The sequence below is a fragment of the Dicentrarchus labrax genome, unplaced genomic scaffold (assembly GCF_905237075.1).
Source record: "Dicentrarchus labrax unplaced genomic scaffold, dlabrax2021, whole genome shotgun sequence".
Lineage (NCBI taxonomy): Eukaryota > Metazoa > Chordata > Actinopteri > Moronidae > Dicentrarchus > Dicentrarchus labrax.
The window spans coordinates 25,586,519-25,603,240 of NW_026136706.1; the positions used below are offsets into that span (position 1 = coordinate 25,586,519).

Sequence of the window (16,722 nt, forward strand, 5' to 3'; positions counted from 1 at the left end):
ACTTGTACCTCACTCACTAAAACTACAGATGATTTTGTGGTTCATGTTTAGCTGCAGTAAGAAACTTTTATAAAAATAACTTTTTGTCATATTTACTAAAACTTTGACATTCTCCTGATCGTAATATGTAAGACAAATAATCTGAGAAAAAATGAGGTTCCTCTGGCTCGTTCTAGTTCTCCTAATGGTATTTGCAAGAATCCACCGAGCCTGAACGAAAACAACCAATCAGAGCCGAGAAAGATAGAAAGACGTTTTGGGTTGGTGGCTTGAAGATAGTTGTTTGTTGAGTTTCCTTCTAAGTGTCACTATTTTACGACCTGGGAATGAGATTCAACAATGAACTATCTTTCAGGTGATTTTTGAATTTATTTTTTAAAATCACCTACTGCAGCTTTAATTCAATTACTTTGGTGCTCATAAGTAACTATTTCTTCGACCATGCTGTTTACCTCCTGTATTTTAAGCAAAAAATAAATGAATAAATGACTTCAATAGATTTAAGACATTTTATATCTTATTCACATGTTATGTAATCTTTACAGTGTATGTTGTTATACATATAGTAGAAATAGAAAACAGCAGATAACCATTATCAATTTTCCAGGAATGGCAACCAAAGATATTGTCCCACTTAAGTCATCAAATCAGACATTTCCAAATGTCATACATACAATGTCGGTAAAAAATAACCTTTACTGAGGTACTGGGTGCAAAAAAAGTTTAAGATTAAAAAAAGGAAAGCACCAGTGCTAATATGTAAAGTAATTGCAGAGAGCAGTTCATTACCTCAGAATGTTTGTAGCCCATCTGCCTTACTACACTATAACAGGGACAATATTGCCTTTAATGCAACAAATGGATATAAATCACAGAAGACAGCAAACTTCCAGTAAAAGTCATGAATCATCAAGCTTTCTGTTTAGGTAGTCTTCATTCAGACTGAACGAGTGAACACATAAACTTAATTTCCTCAATCACCAACATTGTAATAGCCATCATTGAGGAGGTAAAGGATTAGAGCCCTGAAAATATACCTGAGAAAGTATTGTCTGCAAAAAGTTTAGTAAGTAAAGGAGATTTAGATTTTGTGTGTTGGTAGTTTATCAGTTTATCGTTGCAGCTTGATTAGTATCATGTTAAAGCAGAATTAAACATAAAAGAGAAAACATTGGACGTACCTGCTGTGTCCCTCACAAAGACTTCCCTCTGTGTGTGTGTGTGTGTGTGTGTGTGTGTGTGTGTGTATGTGTGTATGTTCAATTCCTGTTGCTAGGTTTTCCAGAGTTGGCACTTTGTGTTTGGGTTGCTGTGGCTGCAGTGAACACACACGCAAAAAGAAACGGAAATAAGACATTAAAATGTTGTTCAGTTGTTCCTCCAGCCAAGGTTACACAGTCCATAATGACACACACACCTCATAGACAGAAAGGCATTGTTACAGACATGTGATATACTGTAGTTTATTGCTTTTTGGTGGCTGCTACCTCCACAGGGAGACCCCAATGGATCCCAAATCATTCATTTTAACACTGCTGTACCAACATGTCTGTGTCTTCACCAAGTGTGAACCTATCATGGCATCACCCATTGGTTTATGGAGTACCATCTTGAAGCCTTGAGTTTGGTGTTATGGTCGTCCCCATTCCAGTTTGTCAGAGCCAGTGGAGGTGACATACTGCGAGTTGAGCTGCTCTCATTGACTGTGCATTTTCGACTTATTCATAGCAAGAAACAATGGCGGCTCGCATGGTGAGACACAATCTTGTATTATAGCCTTATTGCCTTTATTTGATAGGGACAGCCGACGATAGACAGGAAGGGGGTAGAAAGAGGGGATGACACGCAGCAAAGGGCCGCAGGTCAGATTCGAACCCTGGGCCGCTGCAGCGAGGACTCAGCCTCAGTACGTGGGTCGCCAGCTCTACCCACTGAGCTAACCGGGCGCCCCTAGTTTGACAGTTTGATCTGAGTTTCGAGAATGACCTGTCAATCACAAGGTAGCCACGCCCTAAAGCATACCCTGCTTTATCATCTATTTTACTCTAAATTGGACCGTAATTTACTAAATGAACATCATGCTGTATGGAAGAAGACTTGAAACTAGTGATTAAGACCATAAACCCATTAGGAAACTGTTTACTGAGCTGCATAGTATCGGTATGTTATTTCAGCCCATGGACTTCCCCCTGCTGGCCATTACATAGAATGCAGGTTTAAGAGACTTCCATGTTGGCTTCACTTCACAGACACAGAAGCTCTGTCCATTATAGATACATGTCAATGGTCTTCACCAGTGCCACTGGTAATATGAGTGTGTTCCCCAGTATGACCCCGACAAGAAATTGCATCTGTTTCTCATTCCTATTCTAATTCTTAGAATTAATTTTTTTCTTTCAACCTCTGTGTTTTTTTTACTTGTGTATTATTTTTCACACACTTGTGTATTTTGCACAAGAGTAGCAGAAAAAAAATACTTGAGACAATACACAACTAACAACACTAACATAACATAATACATAAAACAAACGCAGCATCAACTTCGTAGCCAAGAACAGTATCAAAAAACAATCGTCACCCAAAGCCTCTATGCAACATCTTGGTATTTTTCTGCATGTACAGCAAAGATCAACAACAGTGAGTGTGAAAGAGAGCTGATACCTGCGAGTCTTTGCAACACAACTGATATTGCACCAAACCCTTATGCCTATCCTTGTCGATGGTGGCCTCACATACTGGTGGCTCCATAAATACAGGCCTCGCCTCCAGACCCTTCACAGGCCTGGCTCCAGGAGGAAGCCCCAATTCCTTATTACAATGAGGTTATTAACATTTTTGTTATAACATTAACCAAAAACGTTAATCGGCATTTATGTAGTGAAGAGTGCCTAATGATTTATTAAGGACTCAGAGTTTAGGACTTGAACTTGTGTTCACTGTAAAAAAAAAAAAAAGTCAGAGTCATGGCTTAAGACTTTACTTTTTACTTTCAGAACAGTACTTTCTACACCCAAACATGACTGCATTCTACAAGGAACTGTATCTCAGTTTTGATTGGTCATGTTCTGCTTGTCATGTTTGTGTTACTTCCAGAACATCAGTATAAAGGTTATGAAACTTCTTTTGTTTGTCCCAGTAGGGAGGAGAGGTTATAGCAGTCTTGAGTTTTCTTTCGATTGCCCATCTGTCAGACGGAGAACTGAATCTGTGAGATGACTGGAATCTGTCTGATATGGCAAAATCGCGTATACAAAATAACAATTACACATCACAACATCACATTCATTCTTAGCTCTTTTTTAATGGGTGTTCTGAATTACAGAATCTCTGGACATGTTTTGGTATAGGATAATTATCTACTAAAAATATCATGTTTATTAGTAAAAGAACCACACTTTTCTATAACTAAATTCTATGACCATTGATTCATCTGTTGTTTAAGCTGCTTATCCTGTGTAGGGTTGCAGATATTCTATAACAAATAATTGTTTTAATTATTTAGTCGTAGTCATTGTCTCCACTTACTTTTGAAACACTTGGACTTTAACATTTCTTCGCTCTTTTGCAATCACACATCCTCAAAAGACAAATTAACAAATATATGTTTGTGTGTTATTACTAGAATCATGGAAAACTTAACACAGATTTTGTCATTTGTGTTGGGTATGTATGGTAACATGGGACAGTTAAAGTACTTGTATTTCACTCTGGCAATGCTGTTTTACATATCCGTTATTTTTTCCAACACAATACTTATTGTCATTATTTATATGGACAGAAATCTGCACGAGCCCATGTATCTATTCCTGTGTAATTTGTTTGTTAATGAAATATATGGCAGCACGTCTATGCTGCCTTGCTTGATGGTACAAATCTTGTCAGAGACTCATGAAATATCTGCCTATAACTGCTTCATTCAAATATTTAACATTCATACATATGTAGCTATTGAATTTGGAACGTTAACAATAATGGCATATGACAGATATATATGCATTTGCAAGCCTTTACATTACAATGTCATAGTAACCAAAAGAATAGTACAAAAGGTCATTCTTGTTATTTGGACAGTTTCTTTCATAGAGGTTGGAGTTTTACTGTCATTCACTATTAATTTAAAGCGTTGTGGGACTGTTATCAACAAAGTTTTTTGCGCACATCACCTTGTAGTTGAACTTTCCTGTTCATCAGACAGAACAGTGTCACTTATTCACGATTTTGTGTTTGGCCTCATTTTCACTGTTGCTGCTCCTGTCAGTTATATTGCATTCACTTATGTCAAAATTTTGGCAGTGTGTTCAAAAGCTTCCAAAGAGACCAAAATGAAGGCTTTTGATACCTGCACTCCACATTTTATTTCACTCATCAGCTTCGTCTTTGCCTGTTTTTATAGTTTGATCACTCAGAGATTTGACATGTTCTCTGTTCCGTACCCACTGTGTGTTTTCTTGTCTATGTATGTAGTGATCATCCAGCCTCTTCAGAATCCACTCATGTATGGTCTTAAACTGTCAAAAATTAGACATGCTTGTAAAAATGTGTTGACATTAAAGACATTACAACTCTACATTTTCATGAGAGTTTAAATTCTACATTTTATTACTAGTGTTATGTGTTTACATGTAGACATACAATACAGTTTAGATTTTGAACATCTGTTCTATTGACAATAAAATGTCACTATATTACAAAACTGAAATCTTCTGGGGTTGTCGACCCTGTAAGAGGCTAGAAATGAGATTAAAGATCTATACAATGTATAACTGGAGGAGTTAGTTCAACTCAAATTGTTTGAGGAAACCGATTGCCTTAAACTGTTTAGATTTTTACCTCCAACAATTTAAGTATTAAAAAGTACAAGTAACTCGAGTATTTATTGTAAACTTTATTTATTGTAAAACTAGTAAGTACATTACACTTATACGCAGCATTTCTCCAGACTTAAAATGTATTATTTATCTGAATAAAGTAAGACTACCTTTAATGCATCTTCTTTGTACAGATTTTACCACTAAATCTTCCACTAAAGGAAATTATTATAATAACTGTCAAAACAGCTGACGTATGATAAAAAATACAAAAAACATTTACAATTATCAAAATGGTAGCCAATTAATTTTGGGGCTTACACTTTTGTAATGATATATAGTCAACTTAAAATCAATGGATTATACAGTGTAGGGTCCAGCATAGTGGCATGAAGGACGAATGTCAAAATCAGAAGAAGCTTTATTGACATACAAGGAATTTGTAATATTAATATATATTAATCTTTATTGTCCACAAATGTGGCAATTTGCCTTTGGCTTCACAGGTTGATTAAAACACATCATTGTAAATCACAGTACAAACTATTACAAATAACACAACATGCACAGTACAGTCAACGATAATGGATATGGTTCCTGTGTGTTTATGAACTGAGCAAAGCTGCTGCAGCTGCTCTACAGTGCATCCTAGAGGACAATTTTATGAATTCATTAATTGTCTTTGCTCTCAATTATAAATTGTTACATTAAATACTAGGAAATAACAGCTAAAAACATTTTCCACAAATCATTTCCCCTTTTTTAGCCACATCTTTGCTTGATTTGATATATATAAATATATATTTATTGCCTTTAATGGATAGCGACAGTTGAAGATAGACAAGAAAGGGGATGACACATAGCAAAGCTAGGGCTAATTAACAGATTAAGCAGTTTAAAGGTCCAGTGTGTAGGATTTAGTGCCATCTAGTGGTGTAGTTGCAGATCGCATCTCCCTTGCCTCACCCTCCCCTTCCAAGTGCAAATAAGACATTCGGTGGAGACAAAACCCGCAAAAAACAGTGTTTGGTTTGTTCCTTTAGGGCTACTGTAGAAACATGACAACTCAACATGGTGGATACCATGGAAGGTTACCTGTGGCAACAAAAACACAACAATTTTTATTATTATTATAAAGTAATGAAAACATACTTATTAATATTATGTTCCCTGTAGTGGAGTGAGCAGGGGTGGGATGGGGGCTTCAGGTCCAAGGTTCTCTACATTTACAAAGGCTGGCATTCTTATGGGTAAGTATCATATTCACTAGACATATAGCAAATGGAGGAATAGAAAACCAAAAATGCATTCCAGTAACACAACACTAAAGATTTGTGGGGACATTTCATGTTTTGATTTTGGAAAAAAAAAAAAGAAAATGCCTGGACATTAATATTTATTGTCTGTTTGTTAATGACTATATGTTTTTAATTCTGTAAATCATTTAATTTCCTTTCATGTATGTATTTTCATGTTCCTGTATGTTTGTCATATATAAAAAAAACCTGCATTTTTGCTGTTTATATTGTCATGACCTGGCTCTGGAGCCGTGACAAAAGATGAATTTCAAACTATAAGCAATTTGTTTCAACATATCAACATAAACACAAGCATTGCTGGCATCCATGTGCAGTTTACCTGCTCAAATGCTTGCAAAGCCCAAAGATCATCACTGTATAGGCGTAAAAACCAGTTGGTGTGTAAACGCAGCTATCCCACTCACTCACAGGGACAAGGGAACCTGCCAATATCCTTTTAGCAGATCGAACTTGCTGACGAACTTTGCTGAGCCTACCCGATCTATGCAGTCCTTCATTCTGGGTAGGGGACACGATTCAGGTTTAGTGACATTATTCACTTATGAAAATCAGTGCAGAAACGTGGCACATCAGATTTTGGAACTAGCATAAACATAGTGAGGACCAGCTGGAAGAACAGGGCTCTGAAATACGATATAATTCACCTCTGCATTCAAGTACTTCAGTTATTCGCATTTACGTCATACAACCTTTGCTTAATTGGCTTAGCGTCTCCAACATCATGCTCAATTAAGTGGGTGCGGCTAGGGGTGTCACCAAACAAACACAAGCCGCATGCCCCTGACCAACATCTGGCTGCGTATAGGAAGATGGACCAGAGGTGTGTGCATAATATGGCTTAAGCAGGTTACATAGCAAATTTGACTTTTCTTTCCACTGCTAGGTGTTGAAATTATGAAATTCTGCTCAGAGATCTGTTTCAAAACTGAGAGATGACTTCCTTCATTAGAATTACGAGAATAAAGTCATAATATTACTAGAATAAAGTCATAATATTAGGTCTACAAGAATAAAGTCGTAACATTACGACCACCAGCACTGTAAGACAAGTTTGTGCATTCCTTGGTTTTGTGGGGTATTATAGGCAGAACTTTGCTAAGATTGCTAAACCCCTTAACAAACTCTTAGCTGGTACAGGTTGCAGCAGAGGGCGACGCTCACCCTCAATTCAGTGGACTGAGCAATGTGAAGTGTCTTTCCAGCAGCTTAAGCAAGAGCTTTTTCAAGCTCCCATTTTAGCGTATGCTGATTACACCTTGCAATTTATTATTTAGGCTGATGCCCGTAATTGTGGGCTTGGTGCTGTCCTGGCTCAGGAGCAAGATGGCCTGGAACGGGTCATTGCATATGCCAGCAGGAGCCTTTATCCACCTGAACATAATGATGCCAACTACAGTTCGTTCAAACTGGAGTTTCTCACTATGAAGTGGGCCATAGTAGAGAAGTTCAAAGACTATCTGTGGGGGCCGAAAGTTACAGTAGTGACAGATAACAACCCACTGGTGCACCTTCACCTTCGTTAGGTGCTGTGGAACGAAGATGGGTTTCACAATTGGCCAACTTTGATTACACTATCAAATATCGCCCTGGAAAAGACAATGCCAATGCTGATGTTCTCTCTAGGCTTCCTGTGTTTCCACAGGCTCTGGTCAAATGGGAAAGAGGCCAGAGGCGGAGCAGGTAGTGAGCGTGGTGGAAGGCCCACCTTTCCTACAGGTCTTGCCTGGGGTTGGGACTCAGAATGATGGAGGACAGTGCAAGCTGAGGACCCTGCTCTTTGTAAGGTGAAAGAATGCCTGGAACAAGGTGAGTTGCCTAATGCTGCAGAGAGACAGTCACTGACTATTGAGCAACTGGAAGACATTAGAGTTAGGATAGGGTGTTGTATGCAGAAATGTAAAAGATTCACAGACGCTTGAGACTCTGCAACAGATTGTTCCCCTGGTGCCCAAGCTAAATCACTATGGGAGGCTTACCACCAACAGGCAGGACATCCAGGGCTGGAGAGGACATTGTCCTTCCACACATTGTTGTATTTTTACTGGGCCCAGATGGAGGAGACTATACGTGCTGGGATTCAAGCCTGCCCACGCTGTGTATTGTACAAAGCAAGACCACAAGGTAAAGCTCCTTTAGTCCACATCATACCCAAAGCACCAATGCACATATTGGTGGTTGATTGCCTGACTCTAGGCCGTCCTACAGACAGGTACCAAAATATACTAGTCATGACAGATATGTTCTCCAAGTTTGCATGGGCAGTACCCACTTCAGACCAAACAACAGCCCAGGCTTTGTGGACCCATTTTATCCAGCTGTTTGGGTGTCCTGAAGTGCTCCACTGAGACCAAGGCCCTAACTTTGAATCCAGATTGATTAAAGAACTGTGTCAAATCTATTGGTGTCGCAAAAGTTGGAGCACTCCCTATAATCCAATGGGGAATGGGGCCTGTGAGAGGTTCAGCCAGACTCTCCTGAACCTCCTATGCACCATGGAAGCTGAAAAACAAAGTAGATGGGTGGAGTACTTACCGGGACTAGTTCAAGCATATAATAACACTGTTCATGGCTCCACAGGATATGCCCTAGCCTTCCTTATGTTCGGCCGACACCTGAGGACCCCTGTGGATATGTTGGGTGGAACTGGTGGACCCACTACATCTGACAGTGGTACTATGGACTGGGTGAGTAGGCATCACGAACAGTTACACTATGCTTAGAGGAAAGCATCTGACAAGAATAAAAGGCTGTATGACCGGACTGAACGAGGGGCCCGGTTCTGGACCAGAGAAGGTGACAGGGGGGCAACTCAGTGACAGGTGGGAGGAGTAGCCATACGTGGTGGTCAGTTGGCCGCATCCAGAGCGCCCTGTATACCGCATAAGGCCCGAGGGCAAGGAGGGGCCTGAGCGCTCCCTTAATCGCAACCTCCTCCACCCATGCCTCCATTACTTGCCCCAGAGGACAGCTGCGGCTGAAAATGGCCAGACAAATGACAACGCCACTTGTGACGGGGGTGTGAAGCCCCGATTTAAAACTGGCTTACTGATTGATAGAGTGCTCCATAGTAGAACTCAAACTAAATCGGGACTTCACACCCCCGTCACACAGTGCTAAGGTGATGTTAGTTTAATGTTATGCTTCACACAGACATGTCTTTGCATGCAACTAACTCCCTTTTAACGACACCATTAATCTAAGATCACACACGCACATATTAACCTAATAAGCCTAAACCTCAGCACACACAAGGAGAGGGCACTCAAACCCTCCCGTTCCTCCATACTCTCTCACCAACACATGTTTCATACTCTGAAACATCTGGTCAGAAGACAAAGGACACACACCTTTTCTGGCACGCAACCCCCCATGTGCGCACACACACACACACACACACACACACACACACACACACACCTTTTTCCTCTAACTTAGTTCCTTTAAGTTAAATTGCACATTGTGTATTTTCCACTGTTTACGTTTATTATCTCATTAATAAATGTTTGTGTTTATAAATGCTGGCCTGCAAGAGTGGGTGATTCCAACCTTTTCTATGCAGAACTCCAAAGCCTTCCACTGTAACTATTGATAATGATTTTGGTAGTAGTTATTAATTTAATCATTAATCCAATTTCTGAATTAATAGTTTAGTGTATTTTTATGAGACTGATCAATCAATTATTGGCCATCGTTTCCCTTATTTAAGGGTGGTGCCTTGAGGATCTTTAAGATTAATTAAAGTCATTTTCTATTATCTTTTGATAATTATAAACTTTCATAACCATTAATTGATTAAAAGACGACCACACCATTCACAAATTTGGACCGTGCTGCAAGGCGCAAAGCCCAAACCAGTAGGCCTAAATGTACGGGAGAACAAACAACGACCTAACAATTAAACCACAGCAAAACAACCTACCCTTTAGCGCTAAACGGACCTTCGAACAGACGGTGAGCCCCCAATTTTGTCACAATCCAGCTCTGGAGCCTTGACAAAAAACAAGGAGATGCAGATGAAAGGCAAATTATAAGTAATTTATTTAAACATATCAACATAAACGCAACCAGAAATGGCACGTGGAAAATGGTATGTTTGTCAGTAGCATCAGTAATGAAAGTGTGTGTACGCATGAGTGTGATGTATAGTGAAAGGTAAATGTTGGATGTCGAGACACAACGAAACCAAGCACCATAGATGAAAGCAAGATAGAGAGAGAGAGAGAGAGAGAGACTGGGCCCAGGTGCTTCCGGCTACGTCGATTTGGTCCGCCCCTCAAGTACCTGCTGCCTTAAAAGGAAGAGAAAAACATTAGAACCAACCCAGGGCACCGTAACAAGTTGAATATTTTGAATAAAGTTTGTGTTTGTGTGTCTTGTGCCCAAAAGAACATCAGACTCAGACCAATCTGTTTTCTGCAGCAGAGAGGGCTTCTTGACGGGATGCAGCAAACCGCACCAGTGGGTGGACTGTGGCCTGTTTGTATTGTCACTGATTCCACCACCTAAGTACCCGCTTAGTAGGGCCCCCACCAGCCACTCGAGTTGATTGGACCTGAACAGGCTCAGCAGCGGGAGTTTTAAAAGCATCCTGTCTGCTGGATTTCTGTTTTAAGTGTAAAAAAAAAAAAAAATCCAGAAAGCAGAGGAAGAATCTTGTGGTTTCACCAACTCAACCCTCCATGTGTGACATCCTGCTGTTAGCTCTGCTAGCTGAACAGGTGGCAATGATAGTGTGGCGGGGGGTAGCGAGAGAATGCGGAGCTCTCAATGGGAATCTTAGGTTGCACGACAACGCCACCTTGGGAATTGCACCCAAGGAATTATTTTACACTGACCAAAAACACAGGTTCGTTCCACTCGACAGGCAAGACACGTGGTTCCCAGTTTACAAAAATACTTTATTTAATAAATATATATATCATTATAAAAAATAGCATTCATCCCAATAAATGAAAAAGGGAGCCTAACCAGGGGCTGAGGCCTACTGGTGGGGAAAGAGCAGGTGAAGGGGAAGGGGACTCAACAAAATTAAATTAAAGAAAAAGGGTTCACCCAGACACACGTGGCAGTCACACACTGTGGTATCACCAAATCCAAGGAAGCACAGCACACAAGAAGGAGGGACACCACCACCCACGTCACCAGCACCACCTGTAGATTTCGGCCAGCTGACGAGCCTTCCCTGTATTCAAAGTCAAACCTGCACAGGGAGAGGGAGGGAGAGAGAGACCCACACGGCAGCGGACATCTACCACCGCCAGAGAACCAGGGTCTAAACGGAGCATGGAGCACAAAGCACGGGGCACTCGGTCGCTGCTCTGCACAGGCAAACACCTGACCCGGAAATGATGCGTTAGTGAGTGCGCGAGAAGGAGGGCCGTACTTATATACTGCCGCCCTAATGGTCAGCAGGTGCAATTAACTGCCGCATGACAGCCCTATGTCTATGCTGCTACATTCTACCCCGCCTCCTTGGATCGTCGTCCCGACGATCAACAAAGCTAGAAACAAGCTAACTCCAAGGTCTAAACAAGGCAGAGACTGAGTTGGACACAGAAGCAGGAGGATTAACGGCACAAGCATCTCCAGCAGACCGTGGGAAATGATGCACATTTGAATGCTGACCAGCCGTTTGACGTGTGGTCCGGCGTGGGCCCATGTTACTGGAATCAGGACAAGTGACAGAGGGAAGGACTAGAGATGTTAATGCTCCGGACGCTGCTGCAGGCACTTGAGACACAGCGGATCTGGTGGAGGGCATGGCAGAAGTGGCCACATAAGATGGTTGGTCTAAGATCAACAAATCATACTCAAATGAAGGCTCCTCTGCTGGGGGTGATTCCTCGCCAGAGGTCGAGTTATGAGAAGTGGCATGACCAGGTGAGTCCACCATTACAACAGCCTTCAGCATAGTGCGGTGGACCTGTCTGACTTTGGTCTCGTTGTCCATTGGCACAATAGTATACACCGCGCCGCCTTCTTTAGGCATTCTCAACACACGATACTTCACAGAACTCCACCGATCCCGGATCTTCTGGGGCCCCCTAGCACTTAAGTCACGCAAATACACAAGCTGCCCTTCCTGCAATGGCAAATCTCTGACATGCTGATCGTGAACTCGCTTCCGCCGATCAGCAGCATGTTTCAAGCGCTCTCGTGCTCCTTCAAATGCTACATGCAAACGGGCTTGGTGCCCTTGAACCCACTCATGGATAGAGCCACCGACGGGACTCTCAACTCGACCCAACAAGAAATCAATGGGCAGTCTGGGTTCCTGCCCGAACATCAGGAAAAAGGGTGACTCTCCGGTTGACTGGTGGGGGGGTTGTGTTATAACAATACAACACCTGAGGCAGACACACATGCCAATCCCTTTTCCGGGACACTGGCAAGGTACGCAGCAAGTTGTGGAGCGTCCGGTTAAAACGCTCGCACTGACCATTTCCTTCCGGATGGTATGGGGTAGTGCGTGATTTTACAATCCCATACAGGTCACACAACTGCTGAATGAGGGTGCTTTCAAAGTTACTGCCCTGGTCAGAATGCAAACGAGCAGGGACGCCAAACTTATAAAACCACTCCGACACCAAAACCCTGGCCACAGTAGCAGCACGCTGATCCCGAGTAGGGATAGCCACAGTGTACTTACTAAAAACATCTGTAAGCACCAAAACATTCTCTAAACCATTCTGGGCTGGTTCTAGAGTCGTGTAATCGATGGCAAGGATTTCATTAGGGCTGGAAGCCAAAAGATGCCCCATAAAGCTATGTGCTTTTGGATGCACATCTTTGGCCACTTGACACCGCTCACATCTCTGACACCATTGAGCCACCTCGGAAGACATACCAGGCCAGTAGCATCGGGACCGAAGGAGCGCCAATGTTCGCTCCACCCCCTGGTGACCATGCTCCTGGTGCACCTGGGTCAGAACCTGATCTATCCACGCTTTTGGCAACAACAACTGAAACATGGCTTCGGCTCCATCAGGACGACACACCCTTCGGTACAGGACACCGTCCCTCTCCAGTAGGCGATCCCACTGCCTGAGCAACACCAGCGTGGGCTGGGAGAGCCGTGCCCGCTCCTCACAACTGGGACGCTGGTTCTCCCTCCAAAAAGGCAACAGTTCTCGTATCACAGGGTCAGACTGCTGAGCGAGATGGAGTTCAGAACAAGTGTGCTGGGGCAAGGCGGCAGTGGCAGCCTGGGTCGCCTCTGCCTTCCCCAACCCCAGAGCTTGCTGCAAAGAATTGGGCATCGCAGTGCCTGGAAGCATCGCAGCGACATCCTGGGGACCAGGTGGATGCTGACAGGAAAGAGCATCTGCATTAGTGTTGCTCTTCCCTGATCGGTACTTTATCTCGAAGTCAAAAGAAGCTAACTGGGCGGCCCACCTCTGCTCAGTAGCAGCCAGCTTAGCCGAAGACAAATGACTAAGGGGGTTGTTATCAGTGTACACCACACATTTGTTACCCAACAAGTACTCTCGAAATTTCTCTGTCATGGCCCACTTAAGGGCCAAAAACTCGAGTTTCATGGAGCTGTAGTTTACCATGTTCCTCTCGGTGGGTCGCAGGCCCCTGCTAGCATAGGCTATAGGCCTCACCTTGCCTGCCTGAGCCTGGGAAAGGACTGCACCCAAGCCACCATAGCTTGCATCAACTTCCAAGATGAAGGGAAGAGAAAAGTCTGCATAAGCCAACACTGGTGCCATGGTGAGCTTAGCTTTCAGTGTTTCAAGGCTCTGGTTACACTCATCATTCCAACACCTAGACAGCCGCTGCTCAGTCTTCTTGTTGGTCTTAGTGCCACCACATTAGGCCACCACCCTATGCAGAGGAGCTGCCAGTTTGGCAAATCCTTCCACGAAGCGCCGATAGTAACTGGCAAAACCAAGAAAGGAACGAAGCTCTGAGGCAGTAGTAGGAATCGGCCAATTGGCAACCACTTCAATCTTGCCTGGATCTGTGGAGACACCGTCGGCCGAAATCACATGGCCCAAATAATTCACCTCTTTGCGAAAGAATGAGCACTTGCTGAGCTTGGCCTTGAGGCCCTCATGCCGAAGTCTTTCCAGCATCACCTGGAGCCTCTCCACATGCTGTTCCACAGTAGAGGAAAACACCACAATATCATCCAGATATAACAGCAAGGACTGACACTGCTGGTCACCAAAGATGCGTTGCATTAACCTCTGGAAAGTGCTGGGCGCGTTACAGAGCCCAAAAGGCATTCTGTTCCATTCGAACAAACCAAAAGGGGTGCAAAAAGCAGTCTTCGGCCGGTCAGCCTCAGTGACTGGCACCTGGTTATAACCACTGGTCAAGTCCAGGGTTGAGAACCAGCAAGCACCCGACAATGCATCCAACGACTCCTCTATACGTGGCAGAGGAAAGGCATCTCTTCGGGTCTTACTATTGAGCTGCCTATAGTCAACACACATGCGCATGCTGCCATCTTTCTTTCGTACCAACACGATAGGGGACGCATAGGGGCTGCTACTCTCCCGAATGATTTGAGATGAGAGTAGACGATTGATGTGCTCCTTCACCACCTCATACTCTGAGGGTGGGATGCGCCTATGGCGCTGCCTCACTGGAGTATCGTCTACCAAAGGGATGTCATGGGAGATTAGATTTGTACAGCCCAGATCAGTATCATCGATGGAAAAGACTGTTGAAGCAGCAGCTAACTCCCTGCAGGTAGCTGATAATGATGGTGGTGGTGGAATGTCAAGTTTGTCATTTCATGTAGGCTACAGTAGATTCTTGTCAATTTTGCTGGACTGGATTCAAACTGACATCTGCTCGATGAAAACAGTATTGGTGAGTTCCCACAGTTTCCTGGAAAACCTAGAAATGTAGAGACTAATTTTCCAGTCATACCTACCATATTTCGCCAAACACAGAGGTCATGTAATAATATTAGTCCCGTGCGAATCGGCATCTCTGTGATTTGGGGTCGTTTTTGTGTTTTCCGTGCCTTTTTTCTGCCTTTTTCCCGGTTGAGAATTATGGAGGCTGCGTTGGCCATTATAAATGAAATTTTTGACAGCATTTTGATGTTTGTTGGCATGCTGGGAAAACAGCAGACGGACACTGATGTGAGAAAGATGTTCAAGCCGTTCGGAAGCATAGAGGAGTGCACGGTGCTCCGCGGGCCCGACGGTGCCAGCAAAGGTAACGTCAGATCAGTAACAGACTGTTACGCATAGGTTACGCAGAGCCTTGACATCATATCCGGGGGATAATGTCAGTAAATTCGAGTTAAAACATAGACTCCGCTTATCCCATGCGAATGCGCCGCACGAAACACAGTCGTGGTGGGGTAATCACTAAATCACATGAGGTCCAGGTAACACTAGTCCCATACGAATATGGCTTATGTCACATCGAAATAGTTGCTGCTAAAAAGGTCTGTTCGGAAAGTGCCCCAGTAAGTGAGCTTACCCGGTGAGCCTTAGAAACAATGGCCACCGTTTGTGAGTGAGTGCTGTCCTGAATTGTTAAGAAAAACTTGAAAATGTCCTGGAAATGATTTCTTAAACAGAGTGGGAACCCTGATTATTTGTGATGACAGGCCTATCATAGATGCTGGGTTTCTGGCCTTTTAAAAGATAGTGTTGTTTGTTGCTGCTTGAGTTGTAAACTGCTGTGTCTGCTTGGTTATTGTAGTAGCCTAATGGCAGGATACACATTGCTGGCAGACTTGTAGACTACAATGATTAATTTTCATATGTGGGGTAGGGGTTTAAGAAAATATCCTATCTGGATATTTTGTGATATTGTATTGATTCTCAAAAACACTGTATTGATTCTTGTGTTTAAACCCCCAACAGCTACATAGGAGTGTTGTAAACGTACACTGAGAGATATTGAATGTTAAATGAACTAAAATGCAGATTCCACTGTTCTGGTTGCATACAAAGTAAAAAAAAAATTTAAAATTGCAATAAATGGCCCTGCTTACAGTATCGCAATATATTGCAATATATTGAATTGCCTTTATAGTGATATGTGTCATTTTGCTAGATTCTTAGCGATGCACATATTTGTCAGTCAGTGTGTGATTTGATGGGAAATAAGTGGCACACCAGTGTGAGGTAACTAGGCCTTTTCTAAAGTACATCAGTGTTTTACTTGTTACTGTATGTTTATTTGGGTTGATGCCCAGACAGTCCACAGTGGTGCAGTCTGTGTAATTGGTCTCAAAGGATATAGATAACAATATGTTGAACATGAGACTGTAAGGAATCGGACCATGTTGCCCATTAAACTTTTCTACAGTGTCAACAGTTACTTATACTGACAGCTAAAGACTGACACTAAATATTGACTGTGAATCTTGTGGATAATTTTACTCTTTAAAATAATTTTCTTAAAGGAGCATCCCATGAGGCCAGCACACAGTAGCCATTGTATGAAGCCTGGCTGTAGCCAGCCCTGTTCCCTGAGGCCTGTTCACCACTGTAGAGATAGCACACTGGGGAGGTCATAGAGGACCTAATGACCCTCATTACTGTAAGCTTAATGGGCTTGTTGTTGTTGCTATTAAATGACAGTGTGTAAATACTGTAAGATGGATTGCTAAATAA

At 42.8% G+C, this 16,722-nt stretch overlaps 1 protein-coding gene across 1 annotated transcript; it reads left to right on the top strand.

Annotated features, from left to right (window-relative positions):
* Positions 1 to 2,897: 2,897 nt before the first annotated feature.
* Positions 2,898 to 4,988, top strand: LOC127365272 (olfactory receptor 4K1-like). Its single transcript, XM_051403174.1, has one exon. It carries the CDS (start codon positions 3,627 to 3,629, stop codon positions 4,584 to 4,586), a length of 960 nt encoding a protein of 319 aa, XP_051259134.1. The 5' UTR covers positions 2,898 to 3,626; the 3' UTR covers positions 4,587 to 4,988.
* Positions 4,989 to 16,722: the final 11,734 nt, after the last annotated feature.

Coding starts and splice junctions, on each gene's coding strand:
- LOC127365272 (XM_051403174.1), top strand. CDS start 3,627: ATGGAAAACTTAACACAGATTTTGTCATTTGTGTTGGGTATGTATGGT.